We start from the raw sequence: 27798 nt of genomic DNA, 5'->3' as shown, positions 1-27798 counted from the left end.
GAGTTCATTATATAGACTTATCTGGCCTACGACAGACAACCGGCAAAAGGCGTCAGCAGCCCTTTTTTCGCGAAATGTGATATATGGTTACGGCAACCATATAAAATAGTCAACACCGCACTGATTACGCAGTTGCAATTGTGACTCGTCTAGTGCCGGTAAAACTGTACCCAAAAATTCTATTTTAAATGTTTCCTTTATTGATTGGATCGTCTTTTGGCCAGGCTCAACTCGAGTATTAACACATAGCGGTGGCATAGCGTAAGCGTATGAGTAACAATACGAGTACACGCAAATAATTATCCAAAGGCTACCCTGAAAAAAAATTACTATATAATAAATATTTATAAAATTTATTAATTCATCATTAAAGAATTAAAACTAAGTTCTAGATGTGTTATGTGAAACAAACCAATATATTAAATACATTTTTTATATAAATTTTTTATTTAAACTACCCAAGCTCAAATGTGACGAAGGAGATACAATTACAACTTTGCTGCTTAAAAACAACTTATTTAATCCTTTCCGTTTTAGCCAGAAATAAAGCATGCCTAAATATTTAAATATCATATTTTCAAACATCTTCATTTCTAGAAGGTTTTTTTAGAAATCTAAGACGGGAATGAACTTTAATCATACATCCATTTCCCACCTTTGGATATTATCTTCTGGCTTTTCTTCGGGTGTATAACCCGGGGTGTGATGGGGGGCGAATCTCGCGAGAAAAGCTTCGTCGCAAGTGCAGCTAGGAAACATCGGCGTCGGCGCTCTCTTTGGGGCTCGGGCTCTCTCATTCGGGGGCCGTCGTTGCCGTAGTCTCGTTGCTTTTGCCGCCAGTTGAGCAGTCGATTTTCGCACGGAGCACGACAGTCGAAAAAATTTAAAAGAAGCGTTCAACACCAAGTCGAGAGAAAATAAATTTTGTACTTTTACTCAAAATCAAACAACACACACAGAATCGAAACCAGTGCTCGATATTTGACCAGCTGTGAAGCATTTAAACGAATCAAACCTTTTGATACACGAAAATAACGAAGGAGAACGGAACCCTCCGGAAACGACTTTAACTTTTTCTAGCCGTTTTATTATTACCCAACAGAGGCCCAAAAGGTGAGTGCACGCAGAAGAGGTCACGCTGCAGGTCCCAATTTGTTTGTTATGTGTGGCATGTTGCAACAGTGAGTGTTGCGCGAATAACTCTTCCTATCACCCACCCACCCATCATCATCATTCACATCCACCCACTCATTCCCTCAGTGTGACGTAACTGCCAGTGTGTGTGTACCATCTGAGATTGCTCATACGCCGCGTGTGCGAAAGAAAACAAACGCAGACGGGGCTCCGTTTGCGAATTTCGTTTGTTTTTGCACAAATCCGTGGGATAAACATAGCTCAGGGGTTTGCAATCAGCGCGAAAAATACTCATAATTGATCGATGGCGGAACGGTCTAAATTTAGAACCCTTTCGACTATTGGGCGCCATCCGGTGCAAAAAATACCCCTTTTTACAAATTGATCTGCAGTACACGGAAAACTATTTTTTAGTTCTTTAAAGATTACAATAGATTTTATTTTATAATTTTACGATTGCATTTTCCAATAACAAATTTGTTCCTTAAAAACGGCTTTTAATGCCTTAAGAGTCGTTTTAGGTAATGTTTTGCTAAATTTTGTATTGAAGGTTTGAAAATTCCTAAAATTAAGGCAATTTTTCCTAAAATCAATGAATTTTTTTTTCTGAGTTCAGAAGTAATTGTTATCTTAGTATATTAATCCGATTTTATTTTAAGATCAATACCCTAAAACTTTAAATATATTAAATATATACCTATATTAAATATATATATTAAATATATATAATAAATTATATATATTAAATATTAAAGTTTTCTATTAAAAGTTCCATTTATGACCCCATTTTTTCCGTGTGCTGATCTCTGGCCGAGTGCCCAGAAGTCTCGGCGTTCACGTGCCTTGGCGCTCGACGCTCTGCGAATTTGGCATTCTGCATTTTGCATTCTGCTCTACGGCAGTTCGCACATCCATGCGCGCTTTTTGTTTATAAATAAACCTTGAATAATGCCGGCATATTTGCACTGCTGTCTTTTCGCTGGTGGTTCGCCGACTGTTTTATATCTCCACGTCTCGGCTCTTAATTGAGCTCTGACTCTCTGGAACTTACTTTCCTGATGAGCGAGGCGGTCGATTGAGTTTTTTGCATTGCCTTACGACGACGTCATTTGTTGCGCTTTTCGAGGTCGGTCGGTGATTCAACAAGTGCATAAGCAGTGGAAATTGCCATTTAGAGTGCAATTAATTCGTATAAATTAGCGGCCAAATCGCTTACGAATTCACTAAACTATTTACTCATTCTATTCTGTCTTATTTTCAGCTAATACAAAATGTTTGCTTTGTGGTACTTAACATTTGCTGTCGATGAAATACGGTAAGTGCAAAGGGGCTTATCTACAGTTTGAATATCACTGAAGGCCCACAGGGCGTATGGAGGAATTTTGGTGCCTACTTTTGGGATAGGTAGCGGGTGTTTGTGTAGAATCCATGTAAAGTTAAATATTGGGGGAATATTTAAAGCATTTTAAGGGTAAGTCTTCAAGGAACTGATTGCCTCTCTCTGTCCCTAATAAGTTACATTAGTTCATGGGTTATAAAAAGAGTCATGATCTTCATTCAATGATTGTATGTACTAAGCCTTTTTATGGTTGTTTCTTATTTATACGTTTTTAGATCTGAAGGTTTCAATTAGCCGTAAAAATGTTCTAAAAAGAGAAAACCTTCCTGGATTTTTGTTAAGAATTGCTCTTACCTATTAATATTTTTACCAATTCAATAAGAATAACAGATTTTCTTCAAGAGAATCCCCTTTCTTGCATTGCATAAATCTTCGAGATAACTTTTGTCGCAATTTCGGTCGCAATCATTGCAAAAACCGATAATCTAATCGGTATCAGTTGATGAATTAGCCCAATCTAGATTTCTGTTTCCGCGCATGTTGCGGAACGATCGTTATGGTTGGGAGGTGCTAAATGTCACTATTCAATCTCCGTGCATTTGGCAACAAAGTTAGCAAAAACCCAGTACTGTCACATGACGAACTATCTGCCCGTTTTCCACCCTCGTACTCCCCCTATCTCGTCGAGCTCCCCCAACAACCGGCTTTTGCGGCTCTAACTCTCATTCGTGATAAGTGCAATCAGCTCTCCGCACAAACACACTCTCGTTTTCACATGTGCGAAACCGAATTCGCAATTTTGGGCAACAAAAAATAAATAAACTCGAAGCGTCCAGTGGTTATCTACCGGCAATTAGCGTAACAATGAAAGTGATAATTGAAGTTTGGAGCGGTATTAGTTTTTTCCGTTCTCAGCCACAGCCGGCTTTTTGGCCCTGTTTTTCTTGGTGTTTGTGAGTCGGGTGGAGCTCGTTTATTTGCTTATCTATTTGGCATGAGTTTTTCGCTAGCTATAGCCCATTTGGCCTACGTGACAAGAGAAATGCCGGCGTCTCCCAGCGAGAAATGGGGGAGTGGAGAAAGTAATTTCGTAACTCGAGAAGGGAAATGGGTGAATTGCGGTTACAGTTCTAAATAACGACACTTTAGGGGCATCAAAGCACTACAATTTTATGGCCCTAGTGCCACGCCTCTTATCGGGTAACGCCTTTCGTATAACAAAATAATAATTGGCCCTATTACGTTGGTTTTAAAGGGGAAAAGTATTTCGCGTTGCTTGGCAAGTTGTGGGTTAAAAAGAGCTTTGGGGCCCCAAGGGACCCTCAATCTCTATTTAACTAGTATTATTCAATTCGAACTTTAATACAGAGTTCTGAAATATATATTTACCTTCAAAAAAACAATTGATTTTTCGTTTGTTATTTTTAAATTATAACTTTATTTGAAAAACAGGGCTGCTCCGGAATTCTCATAAAAGGTGACAAGTGTGACCACATTAATTACTTAAACATTTTTAAAAATATGTTTTAAGGAAAACTATTTATCTACGGATGCAAAAAGATGGCTTTAAATTGTTGACAATTTTTCAAAATTTACCATTTAAATGCAATACAATTGATTATTTTATTGAACAAGAGTATGTGTTAAATTAAATTATTAAAACCGGCAACATATATACATTTTAAAACATAAAGAATAAAACAGATATTTTTTATCTTTTATTAAACTTGTTAAAATCCAATTTATTTAATGAGAAACTAAACTTCTAATTCTTTCCGATTACCTAAAGGGCATAAAAATATAAATCTTCTTTTTAAAAATAATTTAATATATTTACATATACTTTCAACAAAATATTTAACAGCAAATAAGTAATTATTGGAAAATTTATCAACCCTACAGATAGCTGTGTTTAGTGACCTTGTAAGCTTACAATAAATTTGGGTGTGGTGACACTGCTTGTCACTTTGCATTGTCCCTTTTACTTTTTTCATTCGGTCAATTAGGACGTAGACTGCAATTAAGTTTTGATTTGCTAATAAATAACCTGGTTTTCGTGTAAACTGATTGCCATCTATTGGATTTCGACTGTGTACATAGCCTAGAGTTGAAGGTAGGTACGATAATTGAGAAAAATTAGCTAAAAGTGCATTTTCAATAGCGACGCGCTTGGCTGCTTTCATTCTGGTAGTTTCTGGAAAATTCAGTGAAAAGATGCTACAGTAGACATTGCATTAAAGCGATTATTAGGTATTTAAGAGCATTTTGCTATAAATTGCTGGTAATTTCAAAGCCAAAATATTCTGATTAGACATTAAACTTGCAATTAAATTTATTTTATTCGTAGTGTATTTTAGTTTATTGGTTATTTTGTAAATTAATTTTTATTTATTCTGGTTTTCTTTTGTTATTTCCCCTTTTTATTTGTAGCAAACGTTTAGCTTGGTTATTTAGTTCTAACAAGCCTGCAGCGCAAGCGCTAGACAACAAGCCGGCAAATCCCGCTCCCGCCAAGGAATCCGCTCCAGCTCCAGCTCCAGCTCCAAAACCCGCTGCAGTTCCTGCCCCAACGCCAGAGCCCCCAAAACCAGCGCCTGTTGTAGCACCCAAACCCACTCCGGTTCCAGTTCCTGCACCAGCACCTGTTCCCCCGAAAGAGGAAGCACCCGCACCGAAACCCAAAGCAGAACCTGCTCCCGCACCCGTTGTTACCCCGCCCAAACCAACTTCACCAGCCAAACCCAGTAGTCCGCCGAAACAAGCCCACAAGATGCCCATCCCATTGCCCAAATCCTTGAGCGAGGCCAGCACAAATGGCCAAAATGGCAATGCAGCCAATGGCAGTGGGCCCGGAAGTGTGGATGAACGTGTTTTGGGCGGCCAACAGGCGCCCGAGAAGGTGCTCCCGACGCCCAAGGATGCCAGCAACGACTTCATCAAGGGCGAGACCAATGCCTTCATCCAGTCCATTAAGGAGGCACAGCAGCTGGGCGAGCGGTAAGCCTTAAATTCTTTAGTTTCTTGTTTTAATTTTTTAACTTTTGAGTTGTCATACTCGTTACTTGTAGTCTTACAAGAGTATAGGCTATTTAACTAATGCTAAGTCATATATAGATAAATGCTTTTCCTACTCTTTAAAGTATAGGCTACCTGTGATTGTCAAGATTTTGTATCTTTTAATCTTGTGATTTTTTTTTAATATATAGATTGTAGATAGTACTTCAAATATCTAGATTTTTAAAAAAAATTTACAAATTTTAGGTTATGCTAAGCTTTTATAAAATACACGCTTGAAGGTAGGCCACGAATTTTAGCCCTTACCAGTTAGTAACAGGTATCCCTAAGTGGGGGCCACTCAATTATAGCGTTCTTTTTGTTTTATTTCTGTAACTTTTGAGTTTTTAAATTTAATTTTTCCGCATCTCCCATGGTGGGAAGTGGGTTCAATGCACTCGGATGACTTCTCTTCAACGGGCGAAAATAGTTGCCATGCGGCAGAAAGACAGCCGCTTGCTTGGCGACACAGCGGTGCAGCGTCAGCAAATTCGTTGGATCACCAGCATGATGATGATGATGATGATGATGGCTATGGGTGGAGACCACAATTTGCTGTTATTTTTGTCTCATGTTCTCTGCTTGGGCGGACAGCTCAAGTCAAGTCGACTACTCACATGGCGTCGCCAGTTTGGGATCTGGTCCTGCATGTGCAGTTTACAGTTTATTTATGAACCTCAACTTCGCCATGTGTTTGGTCTCCACTTCCTCTAATTGCGCGCAATTGATTTTCCATTAATATTAATCGGAGAAAACCTTGGGGCACGCAAGCCCTGCCGGCTTGTCCTTGCCCAGGTGTTCAAGGATCTCTAGCCGCCCTGCGAGGCAGGTTTATTAGTTTTTGGCAGACTGCCCAAGTGAAATGGAAATCGTAATGACGTGCCTCTGACGGGCCATTATGAGACCTGTCGCGTCGCCTGTAGTCAGGTCACATGATCTCCCCCATGCAAAGTTTATTTATATTTGGAAACGCAGCAGAGGCTGTCTGTTGTGGCGCGACAACGTACACACATTTCCTTACGTTTCATTGTTCGTTCATATGCAGCAGATTAGCCCGGCAGCAGCAATATTTGCCTCCTGCTGCGGAGAGATCCCATTTTAGCCTGGCGTCATGCCTCATATCTGATCCGCCTTTGGGCCCTCTTTCATAATGCCCAATTCCTGATGGACAGAGGTCTTCATTTAGGTGTCTTGTTTGATGTACCCCCATATATATGCATAAGTATAATTTGCCTGTACATATGTACGGATATATATTTTAAGCACTTGGCTCGCGTCTGTGCAAAAAATTGCTTTTGGCAAGCGTCGCTTTTGATGTTTTGCCAAAATATTGTTTAGCAAACAAAAGGCAAGAGCCGAAACACAGATGGAAAGTTGACAACAGTACAGAGCTTTTAGCATATATGCGTTTTCGTTTCGTTTTATGGCAATAATCTGTTGCAATCCGCGGATAATTAGCCACTGCTTTGCTAGTGCTAGAGCTCCTCCTCCGTTCCATTTTTAAGCAGTAATTTCACAGCTAATTGCCCGGATAGCGGGTACTGGGCATTAAGTTGGGCTCGTGCTTCGCTGGCCGCAAATTGAACTAATTAATAACACATATTTCAAATGGTTTACTCATTTTTGGCTTTCGTTTTTGCAGCTACATTCTCGATCGCTGGCCTCCACAGGGGTCGCAATCAGTCAATGACTAAATGCTACTATAAACATTGCCCACCATTCATACGTTCGAGAATGTTATGCAAGTTATTTCGATTCGTCAGATGTGCGGATAAAGATCGTGTATGTCGAGGCTTAGTGTGTAAGCAACCACATCTGAGGAATCAAGCGGAACTTAGCTTACTGTAGGCTCGTCACAATACTAATCTCTTAAAAAGATATACATAAAGTTGCGGGTAAAATATTAGCTCTGAGAACCTGGAAGAATTTATAAAGGTTTTTGGCAGGCATACTTATTTGAAATACAACACCTTGGCTTATTACTCTTTAATTTAGACACAAAAAATAAATACTTATCGTATAAGTAACAAAAAAGTAATTTTAAACCATGTGAAAAAACTGTCGATTATTGTGGTAAATATATTTTAAGAAGGAGTACCGTAGGGCCTATTAAAATGACCCGCTCTGTACGTTCTATACCCCTACATGCTAAGTGCTTTCTCAACTGTGTGTCAACAGTAACGAAATCGCCAGTGGCTGCTATTGTATCTACATATCCGCGAGCATGTAGATACATGTTCGCAAGCTTTTCAAGGTCAGCCCAGTATAGTACATGCCATTTCGCTTTTCCCCCACTTGTTAAAGGGGCTTAGGTCTATTGTTCTATGTGAAATCCTACGCGACACCAGCCCCCAAAGGCTGCCAGCTGGTTGATGGGTTGATGGGTTGGTTGCTTCGTGGTTAGGAGTCACTGTGGGATGGAAAAGCTGCTGGGCGCATTTACGTAATCTCAGCGCCACTTGACGGCAGCAATTGAAAATGAAAACGAAAACAGGCGGGACAGAAGTGACAGATACCAAAGTAAAAATTGAAAATGCGCAAACGTTTCATGGAAGAGCAAAGGCGACAACATTTCTGGATTATATAAGCGTCCTGCGTGGCTGCTGTCGCCTGGCTTTCATTTAATATGTATCAAAATTAATTTGCACATATTTCCTTAACGTATATAATTTGATTGTTGGAATGGCGATTTGATATGTATTTTTTAATGTCCGCCAGTGGAAAATTCGTGTGCCAATGAAAAGCAAAAGTTCTGCGTTTTTGAAAAACAACACACGTAGATAGATGGGTTAGGTGTCTTAAGATCTTTCGATGTTTGCTGCGCGTTGCATAAATTTTGTTGGCAACTTTTCAAATATTTTCCCTCAGTTTTCGTTAGTAACAAATAAATATGTTCGCTTCGATAACACAACATATGTATGTTAGGTTTATGTATGGGTTACCCAAAAGATTCAGATGGTTTGTCAGAGAATTCAATATCAAGTTCAAGACTTTTGTTAAAGATTGTGTAAACGATTATTATAGATGTGTTTATTTGTTTGAAATATGGGAAGGGAAAAATTGTAGGATCCGCGCAAATTAGGTATCTGAATAACAAAACTGTGAAAATTATATATTAGTTGGCACATCTATGTGCCTTTAGTATTTATCAAATCTTCCCCGAATTTGTTTAAATCTATTACATTTAGCAGCACAAAATTTTTCATTTTATTTTGCGGTATTAGTGCCGAAATTTATGACAGCAACGTTGTGTTTGTTTTCTATTTGGCCAAAAACAACAGAATATTTTCTATATGTACTAGGTGTGGATATATATTATAAATCATGCTATTTTCATTACAGTCCATCCTTATTGACTAACATTTTCTTAAATACTTCGCTGTGACAATAAAACTGCTAAGTTGTTTTTATATGTCTTCATAAACTTCATAAATTGTAAAAATAAGTGAATAATAATCAGTTTTAAAAAAAGAACGTACCAAAAACGTGAGTTTAAAAAAAATTAATTATTACTAAAGCAAACATTTTTTTAATCGATGATTTAAAAATGAAAAATTTTTCTAAATCCCTCAAGTTTAATTATATTGCCAGTGGTAATCTGACAAAGGAACAGTAATTTGTGTGTGCTCACAGAACAAATCTTTAGAAATAACTTTGGATATACAAGTTATATTATATTTTGTCATCTGGACAAACAATTGGGTTTCTGTGCTTCGTTCGTTTTAGATGTTTATTCATCAGTTTAAGCTCGGATCTTGTGAGCTGGATTCCATTCCGAATATTTGCGCTTCTCATGGAAGGAGTGACTGTTTACTGGTGCAATTGTGCCACTTGCCTTGATTACTTTCAACGCTCATCATACCATATCATTTCATTTCCGTTTGCTGTCGGCGAAGTCTAGTCATAATTAAGCGATGAGACCGCTCCTTGAGTGTGCGGTTGTGTGAGTGTGTTGCGCACACCCACCAAGTGCAGCACACAAACATAATATTTTTGATTTGCGGCTGCAAGAAGTCGGTGCTCCTCTCTGCCCTCTCGCTCCCACTCACGCATGGAGCAATGCAGTTTTCTAGCTGTTTGCGAAGCGAACACTTTCCTTTTCTTTCTTTGGGGAGTGAGCTTTCCTTCGCTGTGTGTGTGTGTGTGCGAGAGAGCTTTACCTTTCTACTTTTTAGTCATACGTCACGTCCTACGTCAATCGTCGGCGGTTACCAATACATAAGCACACTCCCTAGGTACACAGAGAACAAAAATTGATATGATATTATGATGATGTAATTGGAAATATAATTTTTTTTATGAATATTTAATAACAAAAATATAAATATTGAATTATGAAAACAATAGATTTTTAGTTTCTTTGAAAAAAAAATTTGAATTTTTTTTATTAAAAGTTTGTTTGCTTCTGTGCATGCCACAAAGCTGGCAGAGGCGGTGGCAGAGGAGCCAGGAGGCAGCTAGTAGGCAGCTTTTGCTCTCTGTCGCTCTTTGGATTTGGTGTCTGTGTGAATATTTCCGTTCGTGTAGTTTGAAAGTGAAAGAAGGAAGGGTGCCTCTGCCGCTGCCGCAGTCGCTGCCTCTGCCAACTTTGGCGCTTTGAAGCACCGACTGCAGTCAGTTGGGTTAAAGAACAGAATATTCTGATCATTGTATCGTTGGACGTTGAATTCTACGGTTGCAAAGGTGAGCCGTTCTCCAAAGATAATAATTGCAAATCAAGTGAAATTTTCAGACGTTAAAGTACCTCACAGATACAGTTTAATCTTTAATTTAACCGTTTTGTGGCACCTAAAATATAAATGGCAATCAATATACAGTGAATTTGTAGTCTAATTGAATTTATCGTTTAAAAATGTGAACTGCTTTTAGATTTAAATCTTAAGTATTACGGATTTATGGCAAATGAAAGTTAAATTTTCCCCATTTCGAATTTTTGCAACAGTGAATGGCTTTTAAAATTCAATCGTTATCTTAAGGGGCTTGTGTACATTTTCGGGACCTGTGTAGATTTTCGCAGTTTAATATCCATTAAAATCAGTGAATTTTATTTGGTGGTTTAATTTTATTGGCAATTATATGCTGTGTGCTGCTTTTGGATTGAAAATTATGAGTTATAATATACTATGAGCAATTCAGATAATTTTTTTAAAGCCTTTATTTGATTTAAATTTATTTCTCGTAAGCATAAGAGTTTTAAAATAAAATTAATAAAATAACTTAATTGAAAACTGAAAATAATTTATAGTTTTACATTTTTCGGGTTTGTCTTTTAATTTTAATAATTGTGTGTCAACTAAAATTTTAATTTCTTTACATTTTTGCAACCGGAACAGTGAACAGCTTTTAGATTTTAATCCTTGAGCTAACATAAAAATTTAAATACAATACCGTGAAATGCTTTTAGATTAAATAACTTTGATGATTTTGTGTCAAACAAGTGAATTCTGTACTGAATTCTTACGGCTATTAAATAATATTCTCCCGCTATTGAGTTTGAATCTGTGCGTGTGTTAAATTTTCACATCCTCAGTTGAGTCATGCAATGCATTTTTGCAATACAAAAACCGGTTACCGGCGAAAAGAAATTTATACGGGCGGCTATAGGCTATCAAGCTTTAATTTAATAGCTATGCAGTTTCAGATTCTTTTTTATTTCGCCAGCCAGCAGCAAAAACTTGTTTGGCCCTGCTGTCACGGTCTGGCAGCCGCTGACGCTCCGTCCGTCTGCCACATTTGTATATACCATGTAGTTGTGCAATTTTGCGGCCAAATGCCAATGAACGGAGGACTGTACCGCTTGCCAAATGCAGTGAATGGTCGGTTCGGGGGGTTCCGATGTTTGCGGGGGTGCAGTTTAAGGTCGGCCGTTCGTTGGCTCTTAGAAAGTGCTGTGTAGCGTGTTCCTGTATCGATTTCGATAAGATATTGGCCCGTGTTAATGCCATTCTAACTGAATGATAGATAAGAGGCGACGAAACGAACTTTAAGTTGGCACTTGGGTGGCTTCTTTGCTTTTTTTTTATGTCCGTCTCCCTTTTTCCACTCCTTGAACTTGCCCACAAACAGCGACTATAAATAAATAAGAAAAAGTTTTTACTCGGCAATAAAACAAACATTTTCACGGTCAATGCCAGGCAGTTGCATAATCGCAGATAGGAATTTTATCAACGTTTTCAAGCAATTAAACCAGTAATGCTGGGTAAGCACAAAATCAGGGCAACTCAATCCCAGAGGGACAATTATATAAGACAGTTTGAGAGCCACTGGGAACGTCCGATCGAATTTACCCAGCCAAATTTAGTTCGGGTTGATATAATGCCGGCCGCTAAAAATACAACCCCGCCAAAGCAAATAAGCAAAACAAAAGCACAAGCATACATCGGGGAACACAGATGGATGGGGTAGCTAGGTAGATAGGTATAGGTACCTAAAAACACACGAAAATTCCAAAAGCATATTATTATATAGGTGAGCAGCTGACAAGTTTACGAGGGTCTTTGTATATGATTTGGGCTTTGTATATCATACAGTTTGTTATATTCAGCAAACAAATCGCGCAAATTTGTTGTACAAATTGTTAGCCCCGGGCATTTTTTTCTTCTCCACTGGCACGTTGTTAATTATTCAATTGAGATCTATTAAAGCGCTCGAGTGAATAAGAACGGAAAAGGCAGAGTCGGAAAAAATCGAGCGAGAAGCCCGCACGATTAAGTTGTCACAAAGCTGGAAAATCCGCGTTTCCCGCAGTCTAGGTAGTTAACTGGGTAACGCTTCTATTTTCCCTGGCCAAACAAATGGTTGCAGGTTGCATAATCAAAGCTGGGTTGGGTTCTTTGGCTAGACAGGAAATGGAATCGCACACATAAATCATCCAAAGGCTAGGGGAAGCGGCTCTCCAGAGTGCCAGCCAATCAATTTCGAATAACACCAAGCCGATTTTTCTCGCAATTCATTCGGCCAGTAAATAAACAAATAGCTTAAATTTCACAAAAACGTAAACAACTCGAACGATTTAAGTTCTTTCAAGAAAAGAGCTATACCAATATTTTTGAAGCGACTGTTACTTGAATGAATTAGAGCTTTTTATTTCCCTTTCCCTTAGCTTCTGGGAGGTAAAAGCTGCTTATAAATTAGTCCTTGCTTTCGGGAAAGCTTCCCTTAAAACCGGTCTCTAACGTTTGATTCCTTTTTCTACATTTGCAAACTAAAAACTTGGAAACTCTGTGTAGAAAGTAATATACATTTTACTTTTACAGATGTAGAAATCGCTAGATGGCGGCAACTACTACCCATGTAGTAAAAAAGTAATAAAATAAACTACTTCTTAAAAATAAGATCAACAAAAAGATTTCTGTGTTCTTCTAAAAAAAATATATGAAATTTTATTAAGAAATTCTAAGCAATTTTAAGTTCCCCACACACTCACTGTGAACACTTACTAGATCTTGCCGTTTCCCCACAAAATATGCATCCTACTTAAAACCCTTTACTGCTTCTATGTCTTAATGAAGCCTCGTATGATTTTCGCTGATTGTCTTCTCAGACAGCGCAAATTTAAATCAACGACATCCGGGTAGTGCTTGCACCAAATATTTTGCGGCACTTGCTGATGTGCAAAAAAATATTTTTCATCATCTTCGGGAGTGTTTACATATATGTATGTGCTTATATTTCTCTGCATGCTGTCTAATTGAGTGTGAGCCGCTTTGACGTTTTGCCAAAAGAATTTTAATTAAATTAGGACCGCAAGAGAAAAAATAGCGAGTGAAGAGGAGAATCTCGCCAGTAAATGCGGGTGACCAGCAGCAGCCCTAATAACACCCGTGCGTCCCCGACTCACCCCTAATAACCGGACCCCTATATTGCCAGATACATATTAATAAGAGCTTTATGTCACAGCCAGCAATATTATTGGCAGAATGCTGCTGGCTGGAATTATTGTCTGGGGAAAGGGCCTCCATGTCCATGTCCAGATTCAATTAGTGTCGAAAGGAAAGTGTGAATGAATGTTGAGTACATTCATTTGGCTGGGTTATCAGTTATGCTTGCGGTTGGGCCCAAACTTTCCATTCCCCTTATCAAATCCGCTGACCAGTTTGGAGTGACTGCCCGCCGTTCCCAATTTCCCATTGCAGTCGCTCACGTCGGCCAATTTCCCGAAATACATTTCGAATTATTTTCGTACACTTGCCAATTTCTTTGTGCAATCGACTGGCCAAAATCGCAATTAACGAAGGCAACTATTGCAGCGATTTCTCGGGTGAACGACCAGACCAGACCGTTGGCCATAAACTTACCCATTGCACTGGCTGGCTGGCCGTTTAGTGTTCGCGTTGCCAATTTTCCCCAGATTTGTTACTGCAATAGTGTAGTTGTGTTAAGGCCAGTTTTACGGTGGGCAAACCAACCACTTGTGGCTAGAAGAACTGAATTGTTTGCTCAAATCCCGGACTGAATATCTTATCACCATGCCTCCTTTTTGAATGATCATTGCTGACAGCCGAGACGGTTTACGATTTGCAGTTTAGAGCTTATCAACTGCTGGCTTATCTGAACAGCTCTCCTGGCCAAAATGCACACTTCTCTCTGGGCTCTCACCTGCTCTCTTACTCCAGCTCCAGATTTGCAGCAGGTGATTGGGTGTATGCCTACTCGCAGTCGCCGATTTGCGCTAGCCATTCGCGAATTGTTGCTAAGCCTTGACGGTTGCAAAAATAAAAAAACCGTGCGTGATATCGTTATAAAGCAAAGGCTCTAAGTAGTAGCCCAAATCGAATTAAGCCGACTTGGTGACGCGTGTGTGATTAGAACCACCCCGAAACACTAGAGCTGCTCTGCTGATCCTGCCTCGGGGTTACAGGGGGTTATACTGTCCTCACGGTAGTCCCTGCTCACCCCAAGAATCCCGTGTCTGTCCGCTGCTCATCAAGAGGGTTACATAATGGCATCAGTTTTTTCAATTGTGCGTCAGCTTAATTTTATTTGTCCGCCCGGCTTTTAAGTGCCTTTAGACCGGGTTTGCTTTTTTCCTGCCCAGCTTTTAGCCTGCCATGTTTGTGTGCTCCAGTTCCAGTTTGTCTATCGGGGCGGCACTTGAGTTAATTGATTAGTTTCAACGCCTTCCAGACAGGCCAATAAGTCATTACTATTATCTGGCATGATTCGGAGCCACTTAAAAGTTAGAAGTTTCCAACCAACGCCCCCTTTTGGGTACATTGCAAATCGCAATGACCACTATCTTTACGAGGCACTAACATTAACAAGCCTCAGATTACTCATGCGGTGCAGAATGAAACGAAAGGCTCATATGACTCCCAAATGATGTAGAAACTTCCACGGCGAAACAATAAACACTTGGCACCGGCTACCAGTTAAAATGGCAAATTGTTTACAACTCGCCATTAATATTTACAGAGCCAAAGCCAAATGGCATTGGCAAATGGCAGGCAAAGTAAGTGATCGGCTGCGATTGCAATTACTCACTCACCCGGGCTTACACCATCGCCCACCGGCCTCCGCTGAGTAATTGAAGCTGCAAATGAAATTAGCCAAAACAAAACAAAAGACTGAAAATACGGCGTTTAATAAACGAAATATTTTCACGACTTAATGTGCATTGGACATGCGATGAGTGTTTGGCTGACGACACATTGGAACCAGTTACCTGCACTCAAGTTCAATTCAACCCGCAATGGGTTAATTCACAAGCTTGAAATGCCCGTTCCCGTGTCCTTGTCCTGGGAATCCTGCAAGCTGGCTTTGATTTCCATTTGCCGAGTAATTGATTTTTTTACACACTCAAGAGAGGCCTTTGGGGGGAAAAGAAAAAGGAGTGTACGTGTACCCGATTCCTGTCATTACCAGAGCACATTTCACACTCCAGCCCGACACTTGAATTTGACTTGACCGCCCGGGCTGAAGGCGGAGGCGGAGGTGGAGTTGGAGGTGGATGCGGAGGCTCAACAATTCCCAGCTGCCAGTCGCGTGCTATAAACTTTATTGATTCGGTTAGCAATTGCAGCGGGCGCACGGGGTAATGGGCATTGGGTGGTTGGTGGTGGGTCCAGCGCATCGTGTAAATATATCCTTCCGCATTATGTTGCCGCTCATCCGGCAACAGTTTGGACCGGCGCCTGCGGGTAGGCATTGCTGCTGCTTCAACCCTCCAATCCTCCAATCCTCCAACCTCAACCCAACCCGACCCGACCCTCCCCGAAATATTGGGCAAATATAGCTGTATGGCACTTCAATTGAGAGTACTCTCTTGCTGGGAAACTCCGGCTAAAAATCTCCCAGCTGAGCGCTGAATGCGGCTCAATGCCGGCGCTAAAGTGCGGGCCCATGGGTGCGACGGCGCTCGGCAGTTCCATTCAATTTGCCGATTGAAGTTGGTTCGTCCTTTGCCGACTGTTGTGTGTTGTCCCACGCTCGCGAGTCAAAGGCGCGCGCTAAAACATTGTGCAGAGCAGTGCAGAGCAGAGCAGCTCCAGTAGTCAGCCAGCCGAGCAGCAGTCAGCAAGTCCTTTGCTCCCCCAAATAGCATCGCGTAGTGTTTGTTTAGTGTAGTATACATTTGGGCGCGGCAGCAGCGAAAAGCACAGAGTCGCAGGAATCTCGAAAAGGAAGGAAAAAATATACAACATTGTTGCGTCCGATATTTTGATACCAACGAAGAAGACCACCAGAAAACGGAAACTTAAATCCGCTAAAAACGAGAATCAATCAATCCCAATCACCAATCACCAATCACCAATCACCGAAAATCAAAAGCAATAGCGTTAAGCAAAGCGTGTCTGTGTTTGAAGAACGGAGTGTACGTGGATCCCCCAAAGAGATCCTTGAAGAGCTAGAGCAAAGCTGCATTGTGATTTCATTTTACCTGCAAACGCAACCAAACAAACGAAGATTGGTTTTTTATATACAAACACCGACTTTGTGACCAAGCGAACGCCAAATTTTTAAACGTTTTTTGAAAACTTTACACCACCAACTCTACAAAAACCACACGCAAAATGGGTCTCTGCGCCTCCAAGGACAAGAAGGAGAAGGTGATCGAGGGCGAGGTGGCCAATGGCGAGCCCAATGGCACCGCCACGTCAGCCGCCGCTGGAGGAGATGGGTGTGTATCCCGGGGTTCCGGGACTTTGCGGGGCCTAGGTCTCCTAGCCAGGAGTTGTCTCTATGTCCCCTGGGTGGGTGACGGGTAGGAGGCACTGACGTCATGTGTGTGTGTGTGTCGGTGCGTGAGCTGTGTCTGAAAGCGCCCAAAAATAAAGTGGCATAAAAAAATTATTATTGCCCTGGTCCTTCGTTTTGTCCAGGACTTTGGCTGGGTCGCCATGTTGTTGTAGTGCGCATGTCCTTCGGCGGGCGGGAAAGGGAAGAGCGGGTGTATAGTGTGCCGTCGATTTGCGTATTCAGCGGCAGCCGGCAAAATTTTATAGTCAGTCAGCCACCACCGAAAGCAGGACACAACCGAGGAACAGAGCCAGAACCACCACCATTAAAAAAGGGGCGTTTTGGGATCAGGAGTGATGGGTGTTGGGTGCTGGATTATGGGTTAGGGAGAGTGAAGAGTGAAGTGGAGAGAGGAAAGAGGGGGGTATATGTGGCAGTCGCGTGCCAGACTGAAGTCGGGTATGAGAGCACATGGCCATAACCCGAAACTAATTGCGGGGCAAAACAGGCCGGATTCCGAGGAAAACAGAAACAGGAAAACATGTTGCCGACTTTTGGGCGCCACAAAACGGAGATAGCCAGCCCGTAGCAATAAAAACTTGAACTACCGCCCCAGCCACGCCCTTTTACTAATGGTCAATCCCCTTTTTTCTCTCTCTGTCGGTGTGTATTTGCAGCAAACAAGACACCATGGTTGATGCCGCTGTTCTCGCTAAACTGGAGGAGGGTTATGCCAAGCTGGCTGCCTCCGACTCCAAGTCGCTGTTGAAGAAGTACCTGACCAAGGAGGTCTTCGACAACCTAAAGAACAAGGTCACGCCCACCTTCAAGTCGACCCTGCTGGATGTGATCCAGTCCGGCCTGGAGAACCACGACTCCGGCGTGGGCATCTACGCCCCCGATGCCGAGTCGTACACAGTGTTCGCCGACCTGTTCGACCCCATCATCGAGGACTACCATGGTGGCTTCAAGAAGACCGACAAGCACCCCGCCTCCAACTTCGGCGATGTGGCCACCTTCGGCAACGTTGACCCCACCAACGAGTACGTGATCTCCACTCGCGTGCGCTGCGGCCGCTCCATGCAGGGCTACCCCTTCAACCCCTGCCTGACCGAGGAGCAGTACAAGGAGATGGAGGGCAAGGTGAGCAGCACCCTGTCCGGACTGGAGGGCGAGCTGAAGGGCAAGTTCTACCCCCTGACCGGCATGGAGAAGGCCGTCCAGCAGCAGCTGATCGACGACCACTTCCTGTTCAAGGAGGGTGATCGCTTCCTGCAGGCCGCCAACGCCTGCCGCTTCTGGCCCAGCGGCCGTGGCATCTACCACAACGATGCCAAGACCTTCCTGGTCTGGTGCAACGAGGAGGACCATCTCCGCATCATCTCCATGCAGCAGGGCGGTGATCTGGGCCAGATCTACAAGCGTCTGGTGACCGCCGTCAACGAGATCGAGAAGCGTGTGCCCTTCAGCCACGACGACCGTCTCGGCTTCCTGACCTTCTGCCCCACCAACCTGGGCACCACCATCCGTGCCTCCGTGCACATCAAGGTGCCCAAGCTGGCCTCCAACAAGGCCAAGCTGGAGGAGGTTGCCGCCAAGTACAACCTGCAGGTGCGCGGCACCCGCGGCGAGCACACCGAGGCCGAGGGCGGTGTCTACGACATCTCTAACAAGCGTCGCATGGGTCTGACCGAGTTCGATGCCGTCAAGGAGATGTACGATGGCATCACCGAGCTGATCAAGCTCGAGAAGAGCCTGTAAATTGCCCGCACACCGCCGAGCATCGTCCCCCCGTCTGGTGGTGCATCCCCAAGGAGCTACCATCTGTCCACGGGAGCCACCAGTTCGGGGCACACGCAACAATCAACAACAACAAGAACAACCAACAGCAACACTTAGAAATCTTCGGTTCGTCCGCCTTGTCGCTTTTGGGCGGTACGGGCTGCAAAAATGTCTAGTTTGTAGCGATGGTGCGGAGCAGCTGTCCGACACCCGGCGACCTTCGGCATTTTCGTATACTTTGAGGGTTGCGGGCGCAGGCAGCGATCCCATCTTGCAACACCAACAACACCCACAGCAGCAGCAACAACGGATAACTATTTGAGAAAAACATTTGCTTAATTACAACCAAACAATGTAAAACATTTTGACATCTGTGTCGAGCAAAAACAAAAAAAGAAACTTTAAATACTTTTATTTTAAGTCTTAAGTTTATAAAAGAATTAAAATTATTAAAAAATAATAAAAAAAAAATAAAAACCCAATTATGGTATTGTCTTGAATGGATCAAGGATTAGGGAAGAATAAAACTCAAAGGATACTTAGTGCTTTGACCCAATTATGGAGTAGATTCATTTTAAAAAGGTTGCATATAATTAAGATAGTTTTATAAAAAATAAGTTTATTCAAGGTAAAGTATTACTATTGCTTTGAACAATATAATTTTGTTAAGATAGGTAAGTCTTGATTGATTTAACAGTATACTATATTTTGAACTGGTTAAATTTAGAAGTTAAAAGGTAATGTGCATTCCAAACATTCAATCTAAGCTGCCTTTGCCTTGCATTCGGCTTCAATGAGGCCCTTAATCCCGTCATGCATTTCCTTGATGATCTCGTACTCGGTGAGTCCAATCCTTCGCTGGTTGGATATGTCGTGCACCCCGTCCTCGGCCTCCGAGTGCTCGCCCGAAGTGCCGCGGATCTGGAGACGGTACTCCTTGGCCAGCTTCTGCAACTCCTCCGGCTGGTCCATGAGATTGGGCAGCTTAATGTGCACCGAGGCGCGAATGGAAGTGCCCAGGTTGGTGGGACAGAAGGTCAGATAGCCAAGCCGTTCGTCCCTGCTGAACTCGATCTCCTTGCCCAGGGCCTCCACGCCGGCAACCATGCGATTGTAGACCCTGCCCAGATCGCCACCCTTCTCCATCGCGATGATGCGAATGTGGTCCTCCTCGTTGCACCAGACCATGAAGTCCTTGGGCTCGTTCAGGAAGATGCCCCTGCCGGTTGGCCAAAAGCGAGAGGCTCCTGCGGCCGCCAGAAACCGATCGCCCTGCTTGAACAGAAAGTGGTCGTCGATGAGCTGCTTCTGAACAGCCTCGTCCATTCCGGTGAGTGGCATGTAGATGCCCTTGTGTTCGCAGGTGAGCGTCATTAGTGCCTTGCAAAGTTTGCTCTCTAGCTCCAGGTAATCACGTTCCCTCAGGCAGGGATTGAAGGGGAATCCTTTGACGGCTCTTCCGCAACGGACCCGCGTCGATACGATGAAGTTGCCGTCGGGATCCAGGTTTTCAAAGTCCTTGCCCTGACCGAAACAGGGCTTGGGCTGCTTGTCCGTCTTCTTGAAGCCTTTGTGGTACTCCTCGATGACGGGATCGAAAAGATCGGCGAACACCTTGTATGCCTCTGCATCCGGAGCATAGAGACCCACGCCGGAGTCATGGTTGCACAGTCCCGAACTGATGCAGTGCATCAGCGTGGAGTTGAACGTCGGCGTCGTCTTGGTCTTCAGCTTGTCGAAGATCTTCTTGGTGAGATGCTTTTTCAGCAGCGACTTGGACTTGGAATCGACCAGCTTCTTGTAGCTCTCTTCCATGTCCTTCAGCAAATCCTTGTCGATCTTAGCACCACTTTTGCTAGCATAGCGATTGATTGCTAGATGTGTCCACCGATTTAATATTCCAAGTTTAAGCCGGGATTGTGTTTGTAACAGCATTTTAAATGAGCCAATATTCGAATGTTTCAAGCCAGGGTGACCGAAGTTTGAAAGTTACACTATACCAAAGGGCTACCAAAACTAGCCAAAAACTAAACACTAAGAAATAGTCAAAGGGTAAGAAACTTCGGTGCCACTCATTTCTAAATATAGGTAGATGTATAAAAGCACTGATGAACGTTAAGCACAGACTCAAACCATGGAATGGAACTCTGTTATTACTAATAAATTGTTTTTAGGCCAATTAGCATGGTGTTCTTATGTCAAATACATTTTGCTTGTATAATATTGTCATAATAATAAAATTTCGAATCCACACTTTTTTCAGTGTAATGGTTTATCAAGGTCTATAACCATTGTAAAATACATGTAAGATTCGCGAAGCTGTGTGTAAAATGAGTGTTAAATGTATTTACAATATGATAAAAATATCATTACTTGAATAAATAGTTAGCATAAAGATAAAAAGGCGTTAAAAGTATAATTTAAAAACCAATTTAAATAATGAAGCTGATTATAAGAAGATTTAAAAGTATTCTTCATTTGACTCTTATAAACAAAAACTCAGAAAATAGATAAAAAGTGGTATAAAGAAAAAATAATGATTTTGCTATCGTTTATCTGACAACCCAACTGACCAATACTTGGCAGCACTGCGGACAACATAAGCTTCAATAAAGGGCACCAAATCATACTTAAAATATTATAAAATAAGGTGTGTTAAATGTTATAGCTAATCACAACTCACCTCGACCTGTTCTCATTCGCACAATTTAATTAAATGTTTGCACGCTGTTGGCTCATAAAACAGAGAACGCGAACATTTTTATAGCTTAAAGCTTAAATACCAAATCAAATATATTATAATTAGCAATAAAGAACAACAAAAACAGCTGCGGCAACAACAATACGCTAACATGTGGCGCAAATAAAATTCAAATCCGAACGGCAACACCTTCTCAATAAAGCATCGTTATCCTCATTATCATTATCAACAGCTTTGACCGCAAACCGGATTTGGATATTCGGACATGGACCAACCTACACAACAAAATTCATTAAGTATATTAAAACAAGCGCAAATTAACAATGCAATACGTGAGCGATATCCATTTGCATTTTTATCTCATAATCTACAAATTTTGACGCTTTTTGCCACCGTTTTTCGAAAAGAAGCCAGCCGCGAATCAGCAAAAATAAACCTAGCATTTAAAAAAAAAAACACTTCTAAGGCGCAGACGCCGACAAGATTTTATGTATTTTTGGCCCCTTTTGTTTTTGGTGAAAACGTGCAAATCCCATAATTTAATTGTTTCAGCATTTCAGATGCAAATTTATGCGCCAACAAATCCAATCGAAGACGAGGAGAAACACAAAGCGCTAATACAAAACTAAGCCCAAATTAGTCAAAGCAGCTTGAAACGCGGTTTCGTGTGGCCAGTGAATTATTTCGCGCTGCCGCGGATTACATTATGCATAATCTATGCAAAGGTTTCTATGAATGGAAGGCAGATCGATCGATCTGCCTTTGAACTATCCGCATTCGGGGAGAGAGTGGGTCGACGTCGGGCTAGGTATTCTCCGGGGTCCATCTACTGGGTGCACTTAAAAACTTAATTAAAAATATTAAACACGAAATGTTTGGCGCCACCGTTTAGGAAGCGCTCAAAAGTGGACCCCACACGCATCCACGACCGCCGCGTTATCAGCTCAATTATGCAAGCTGAAAGGCAGCCGCCGGACCACAGACAGATTTGTCGCATTTGACACGATAATGCACACAAGGAGTGACCACACCAAAGTCTCTCCATCTCTCCATCGGCATCATTCTCGACCAGCTCCCACTTCGTTTTTGCCTGGCCAATGGCCATAAAAGGTGCGATAAAACGAAAATTTCACAAGACGGCAGCAGCAACACATGCACTGAAGAAAATTGGATTTAAACTTGAATTAGGCAGACGGAAAATGCGAAAATCGTAATTTGTTTAGTTTTAGCAATTTAGAAAGATATAGTATATAAAAATATATAGTGCAGTGTAGTATAGTATAGTGTATAACGGGTCGAACACTTGCAAACTCTAAAGGGTGTAGAAAGTCGAGCAACGATCAACGATAGATAGCAACGAAAATCTTTCTTGTAACTCTTTTTAAAATATTTGAAAAGAGTAGGTTCCAAATGGTATACCCTTTAGTAAAAACAACTTATTTTAAAAATAGGCAAAAAAGCCTTGTTGCAGTTCCAAAAATTCGAAAGCCTTAACTAAGGTGGTGCTTAATTTTTAAGTATTGAAATAAGCAATGAGTTACATTTTATTACCTTAAATTAATTGTTGTTTTAAATTTCAATTAAAGAAACTATCAATTTAAATTAAAATATCAAAGCTGATATCAAAATTATTTGGCAAGCATTAGAAGGTTTTAGTTTTATATCTTCTTTGTCAGTAAATATCACTGTAAAACATAAATAAATTAAGAATGCGCCTTTTAATTTTGTTAAGTTTTTCAAAATATTTTAAAATTAAATCCGCTAAATCACTTAAAAATATACTAAACTTTTTCTAGCATAATGAATTGGCATGGCTGTTAAGCTTATCGAAGAAATTACTTTCTTCTTATTAGCCTGGAAATTAAATAGAACGTAAATGAAACATTTAGATTAAAAACATAAATAATTTTTTCTGTGCAGGCACCTCTGCGTCATCGGCTCTCTTCGGGGGATGGGGATGAGGATGGAGTCGCAGGGGAGTTGGGTCGGCAAAGACCAAACGGCCTGAAAGCCGTCAAATCGCTGCTCATAATGGACGCCTTATCTTTCGAGAATTGCTTTAACTACTACCGGAGTTGGATGTGTTTCAGATACGTGTGGCTCGAGAATCGACTGGTCACCATAATGGAGAGCATTAATTTGTCTTAGGCTCGCCAAAGCGGTCGCCAAACAACTTTTGGCCCAGGCACCTCGATAGCGCCAAACCTGTAAAAACGGAAACGCTGAAGGCTGTTCCCCTTCCCCCCGCTCGAAAAGTTTTGCATTTGCTATGTTTTGTTTATTCTGGCCAAAGACACTTAAAACGATTTAACAAAGTATATGATTGCAGCTGGGTACTTAAACGATCTTACGGCTAGTATACAGTAGCTTACAAGGTATATGCACACGTTTCTCACTAATCACAACAGAAGATGACTCCAACTTAAGTGGTCCGTATAACGATTTTTCAGTATGCCAAAATGGCTGAAATGCTGAAGCTATTCCGCTTGGTGGAGGTCGAAGGCCGCGGAGAGGTGGTGGGTGTGCTGGAGCCAACTGGTTGTGGTGCCACAGGACTGACGGGAGCAGGAGCTGGCACATAGCCAGCTGGAGGCATGGCCACAGCCTGAGGAGGAACTCCGCCGAAATAGGCTGGAAGTCCGAGAGCCAAACTTGGTCCATAGCTCAGGGGATGGCGGTTATATGGGGACAGGGAACTGGCAGCTGAATGGGCTCCGTAGTAGACTGGTGAAACGCTGCCCGTCGAGTCCTGCTCAAAGTCCTGGCGCTGACGCTTCGCCTGCGGGGAATCACAGCTGCTCACACTGGAGCCATCGTCCTCCGACTCCAGACTGGAGTTTCCACTGCTGTTCAGCTTCCTTTTGCAGCGGGACTGACCCGTCTCGCGGAAACCCTTGGCGAAGGGATTGTTGTCGATCTTTAGCTTGGTTATGCGATCATTCTGTAAGGATAAGACAATTTTAAAATTAATGTGGGGAACTAAGTTGTATTGCCACAGTAAAATGTGATATTATATTTGGTAATAAATATTATATTTTTATATTGCCAAAAAAATAGCATTTTTAAATTATTAAAGACTTTACTCATTTAACAGTAAATAACTTCATAGTTAAGATGTATGGCTTTTTACAATAAGTTGCATTTTCTTTCAAACCTGATGTATAACTTCTAAAATGTTTAAAAAGTTTTACCGAAAATATAAAAATCAAAATTATATCTATTAATAAAAGTGGAAAACGATCTCTATTTTAACTGTCTGCCAGAAATTTGAGCTACGAGGCGTCAGTAAGTAGCCGTCGGCTGGGAGGCACTTGAAAAGTTTGTCTCCGATCTTCGTTAGGATCATCTCAAGTGGCTGGCGAGGCGACAAATTTGGGAATGCCTCAATTAGCCGACGACCCCCGCAGAGCCTTTGTCGCGTCAAAAGAGCTCAATGAGGACGAGGAGGATGTTTTCATATTGCTAAACCCACCTGATAGGCAGTGACAGCTACGAACTCCGTCTCCGGGAACACGAACGCCTGCTGAGGAGCCCAGGGAAGTTGGGTGAGCTCGCTGCTTCGGATGATGTGCAGGCGTGGCTGGTACTTATGCATGCTGGCCAGAACGATCTAAGGAAAATAACGATGCGGATGAGTAACACATCTAGCGGAATGGCGGGGTTTCCAAAACTTACATGTCCGCTGCTGTCCAGCGTGTTGTTGGTTAGCTTCACCTTGTTGAAAAGCAGGGCCTGCGACTGCCAATGGGCACCGGTGGCCGGACTATCCGGATGCAGATACATTCGCTGGGGGCTCTGGGGCTCGGCTCCGCCGGCCGGAACCCACTGGGATCCGGAGAACTTGTAGCGGCAGTCGCCGATGGGCACCATCTCCAGCAGGACGCAGTAGCTGGCCTCCTCCTCCAGGCCACTCAGAGAAACGCGCATCGAGGGGAACATGCGTCTGGAAGGAAGAAGTAAAGAATAGGACTTGATTAAGTGGCCTGCCACGAACTGCATATAAATCAGAGAGGGGAAGGGTATCGCAAAAGGAGGCGTCGCCCGGGCATCTATTCTATTTCACTGTACTTCGCCTTTGATTTGTGGCCCCGGCTAACAAGTGTGTAATTATGGGCCAAAAAGCGGGCAGCGGGGAGTCTGCGCAAAGCATGCGTGGTATAGCGCATCGCATCCATTTAAAACGTAACGCAAACAGATCTCGCCAGCCCAAAACAATGTGCCACCGGCACATGATTAATTGTGCGGCAAATCGGTGGACCGCTGGTTGCATAGAGGGGCATTGAAGGGGCCGTCGAGCGGGGCGATCTGGCGCCAAGCAATTAGACAAAATCTGGGAGTCGCCCTAACGGCTTCCAAGCGTCGAATGCATGTCTAATGAGCCGAGAAAGTGACTGTGATCGCGGATTAAGCCACACAGAAAACAATACGATATTTAATTTAAATTTAAAAAGGATTAAAAAAGTAATTATACAAAAATCATGCCACATTTGGATCAACACTAATGTGTTTAATGTAGGAAATTTATAAGGATTTTTTGGTCATTTATCTCATTAAATACATATTAGATTTAGTTTGTTTAAAAATGTAACCAATGCAATAAGCCATGGATATGTTTTAAAAACGGAACATGACTTTTTAAACTGACTTGGCTTGGCCCTACAAGTTTTCAATTTCTTCCCGTGTACGTTTGTAACTTAAACTTCGAGTTCACCTCATAATTATGTAAATTTGTCTCGGCTCCCGCTCGGTAGTCGCTGTGCGATAGTTTGATGTTCCCCTATCTGAGATACCTTAGGGTCTTTTTTGCTCCAGAGAAGGGTCAGGGCAGGGCATTGTGGGCAAAGTGTGAAAAGCGCAGGTAGATCGGACCAAACCAAACCAAGACAAACTAAACCCGATTGTCAACGCCGAAACCGAAAGAAGAAAGATTTTTATGAGCGGACCGGCGCCAGGGCGGCGTCTTCCTCTTGTCTTCCTCTTGTCTCTTGTCTTCTCCTCCGCCGGCTATCCGGCTATTCGGCTACACTGCACTTGTTGTCACTCCGTGCGAGAGCTCCTGCTGCGTTTTGAATTATGGCCAGGCGCCACATTAGGCCCGGGAAATCGAAAAACAAGGGACTACAAATGGTGCTGAGGGATTGGGATAGGGAAACAGGCCCTGGGACAGGAGCAAATATTTACATAGGCCGTGCGACGCACTTGACTCTTGGAAAAGTCGGGCTATTTGCATAGGATAATGGGTTCGCGGGAAACTTACCGGCCGCTCTTTGTGATGATCATCTCGGTGCCGATTTTATGGAACTGTTGCCACAGATCGTTGTTCTCCAACTTGGCCTCCACGCCAGGAAGGGTGGGTCGGCTGGGCAGCATCATTTGTGGCTGCTGGTGGTGGGGCATGTTGAAAGGCAGCATCGACGGGAAGGGGTCTGGAAGAAGCGGTTTGGTTAGTTCATTAGTTTGGCATGGGCTCGGGATAATCGCCGAAAAGCATATTTCTAGGATATATCGCTTAATTTCGATGGCTGTCCACTGCTTTCATTGTAACTTAATATCTAATGCTGAACTTTAGGTTATGCCAATGGTGATAGTACATTGCAAAAGGAAAGAAAATGTCCAAAATAAAACTAGTAATAGTCTAACACCTTAAAGTTAATCAGTTTAAAAGAAAATTGTAAAGTATCTAAAGCTTTTACTTCTATTTAAATATTCTTCTTAACATTTGAATATTTAACCGGAGATTTAAATAAGTGAAGAGTTCCACAAAATGTTATCAAACATTTTTGTGGAATTACTTAAAAATTTTTGAAATGTTAAAATCAAATTCATTTTAAACCTAACCTCTAACCTTAAGATTTTACTTTGTAATACAAAAGGTTAAACACTTCACTCTTCCGCACTATCTAATGTATAGCTTTAAAAAACCACATTGCCAATTGCCGACGGCACTTGACCTTATAGAGTAACCCACCTGGAATCCGCTGCATGATCTGCTGGCGGTAGATCTCGTGGGCCAGCTGCTGCTGCATTCGCATATCCATTAGCTCTTGCATGGAAAGCATTTTGAATCACTTGCACGGTCGGGTATACGAAACACTTGGTAAAAATGACTGGGTTCTGATAATATCTGGCTCTGGTTCTGGTACTGGTTATTCTTTTTCACTTCACTCGCTCGTAACTGAAGATGCGCTCTGAGGTTCTTTCACGCTCGACGTTTCGCAACGAACTGATCTCGAGCTGCTCCGCTCGAGTGCTAGCTCGCTTTGGGTCGCAGCCAGTTTTTCCCGATTTTCGGCAGCAGCTACCTGCTGTAGAGAAAACCGGTTCTCCAGGGGAATCGCTTGTGATTGGCCGACTGGGGACGCCTACGCTATGTGGCACTACTATGGTCATCCCACTCTGGCGGAGATCGGCGGATCGCAGAGGGCGCCATTTTGTGTGCAGGGAGCGGGAAAACGAGCTGCGTGCAGTCGAGTGGCGAAGTTAACGCTTAGCCCTGTTGATTTTCATCAGCCGCAGTGTTTTTCTGCGCCACTGCCTCCTAGCATTATTCCCTGTCTCCCTCTCGATCATTGCCAGCTAGGGGACTGGCATATATACGTGGATTTGGATG

General features: G+C 42.4%; 3 protein-coding genes across 6 annotated transcripts; 1 reads left to right on the top strand and 2 right to left on the bottom strand.

Annotated features, from left to right (window-relative positions):
- Positions 1 to 870: 870 nt before the first annotated feature.
- Positions 871 to 18962, top strand: LOC128258737 (arginine kinase 1). 4 transcript variants are annotated; one of them, XM_052990582.1, is made up of 4 exons: positions 871 to 1113; positions 2396 to 2449; positions 4904 to 5470; positions 17383 to 18962. In XM_052990582.1, exons 2-4 carry the CDS (start codon positions 2406 to 2408, stop codon positions 18464 to 18466), a joined length of 1695 nt encoding a protein of 564 aa, XP_052846542.1. In that variant the 5' UTR covers positions 871 to 1113; positions 2396 to 2405; the 3' UTR covers positions 18467 to 18962. The 4 variants fall into 4 exon arrangements, with proteins under 4 accessions (XP_052846542.1, XP_052846544.1, XP_052846545.1 ...); XM_052990584.1 differs by lacking the exon at positions 4904 to 5470 and having other exon boundaries at positions 903 to 1113; XM_052990585.1 differs by lacking the exons at positions 871 to 1113; positions 2396 to 2449; positions 4904 to 5470 and adding an exon at positions 10053 to 10210.
- Positions 18963 to 19107: 145 nt separating this feature from the next.
- LOC128258740 (arginine kinase 1) lies at positions 19108 to 20508 on the bottom strand. The gene has a single exon (XM_052990587.1). The coding sequence runs from the start codon at positions 20420 to 20422 to the stop codon at positions 19250 to 19252; it is 1173 nt and encodes a 390-aa protein (XP_052846547.1). The 5' UTR covers positions 20423 to 20508; the 3' UTR covers positions 19108 to 19249.
- Positions 20509 to 23120: 2612 nt separating this feature from the next.
- On the bottom strand, positions 23121 to 27427 carry LOC128258741 (T-box transcription factor TBX6). Its single transcript, XM_052990588.1, has 5 exons — positions 27157 to 27427; positions 26446 to 26614; positions 24864 to 25131; positions 24661 to 24798; positions 23121 to 24129 (listed from the first exon to the last, which is right to left on the bottom strand). The coding sequence occupies exons 1-5, from the start codon at positions 27245 to 27247 to the stop codon at positions 23635 to 23637; spliced, it is 1161 nt and encodes a 386-aa protein (XP_052846548.1). The 5' UTR covers positions 27248 to 27427; the 3' UTR covers positions 23121 to 23634.
- Positions 27428 to 27798: the final 371 nt, after the last annotated feature.

This window comes from Drosophila gunungcola (genome assembly GCF_025200985.1).
Source record: "Drosophila gunungcola strain Sukarami chromosome 3L unlocalized genomic scaffold, Dgunungcola_SK_2 000003F, whole genome shotgun sequence".
Taxonomy (NCBI): Eukaryota; Metazoa; Arthropoda; class Insecta; order Diptera; family Drosophilidae; genus Drosophila; species Drosophila gunungcola.
The sequence above is the reverse complement of the archived record's forward strand: the minus strand, read 5'-3'. Positions and strand labels throughout refer to the sequence as shown.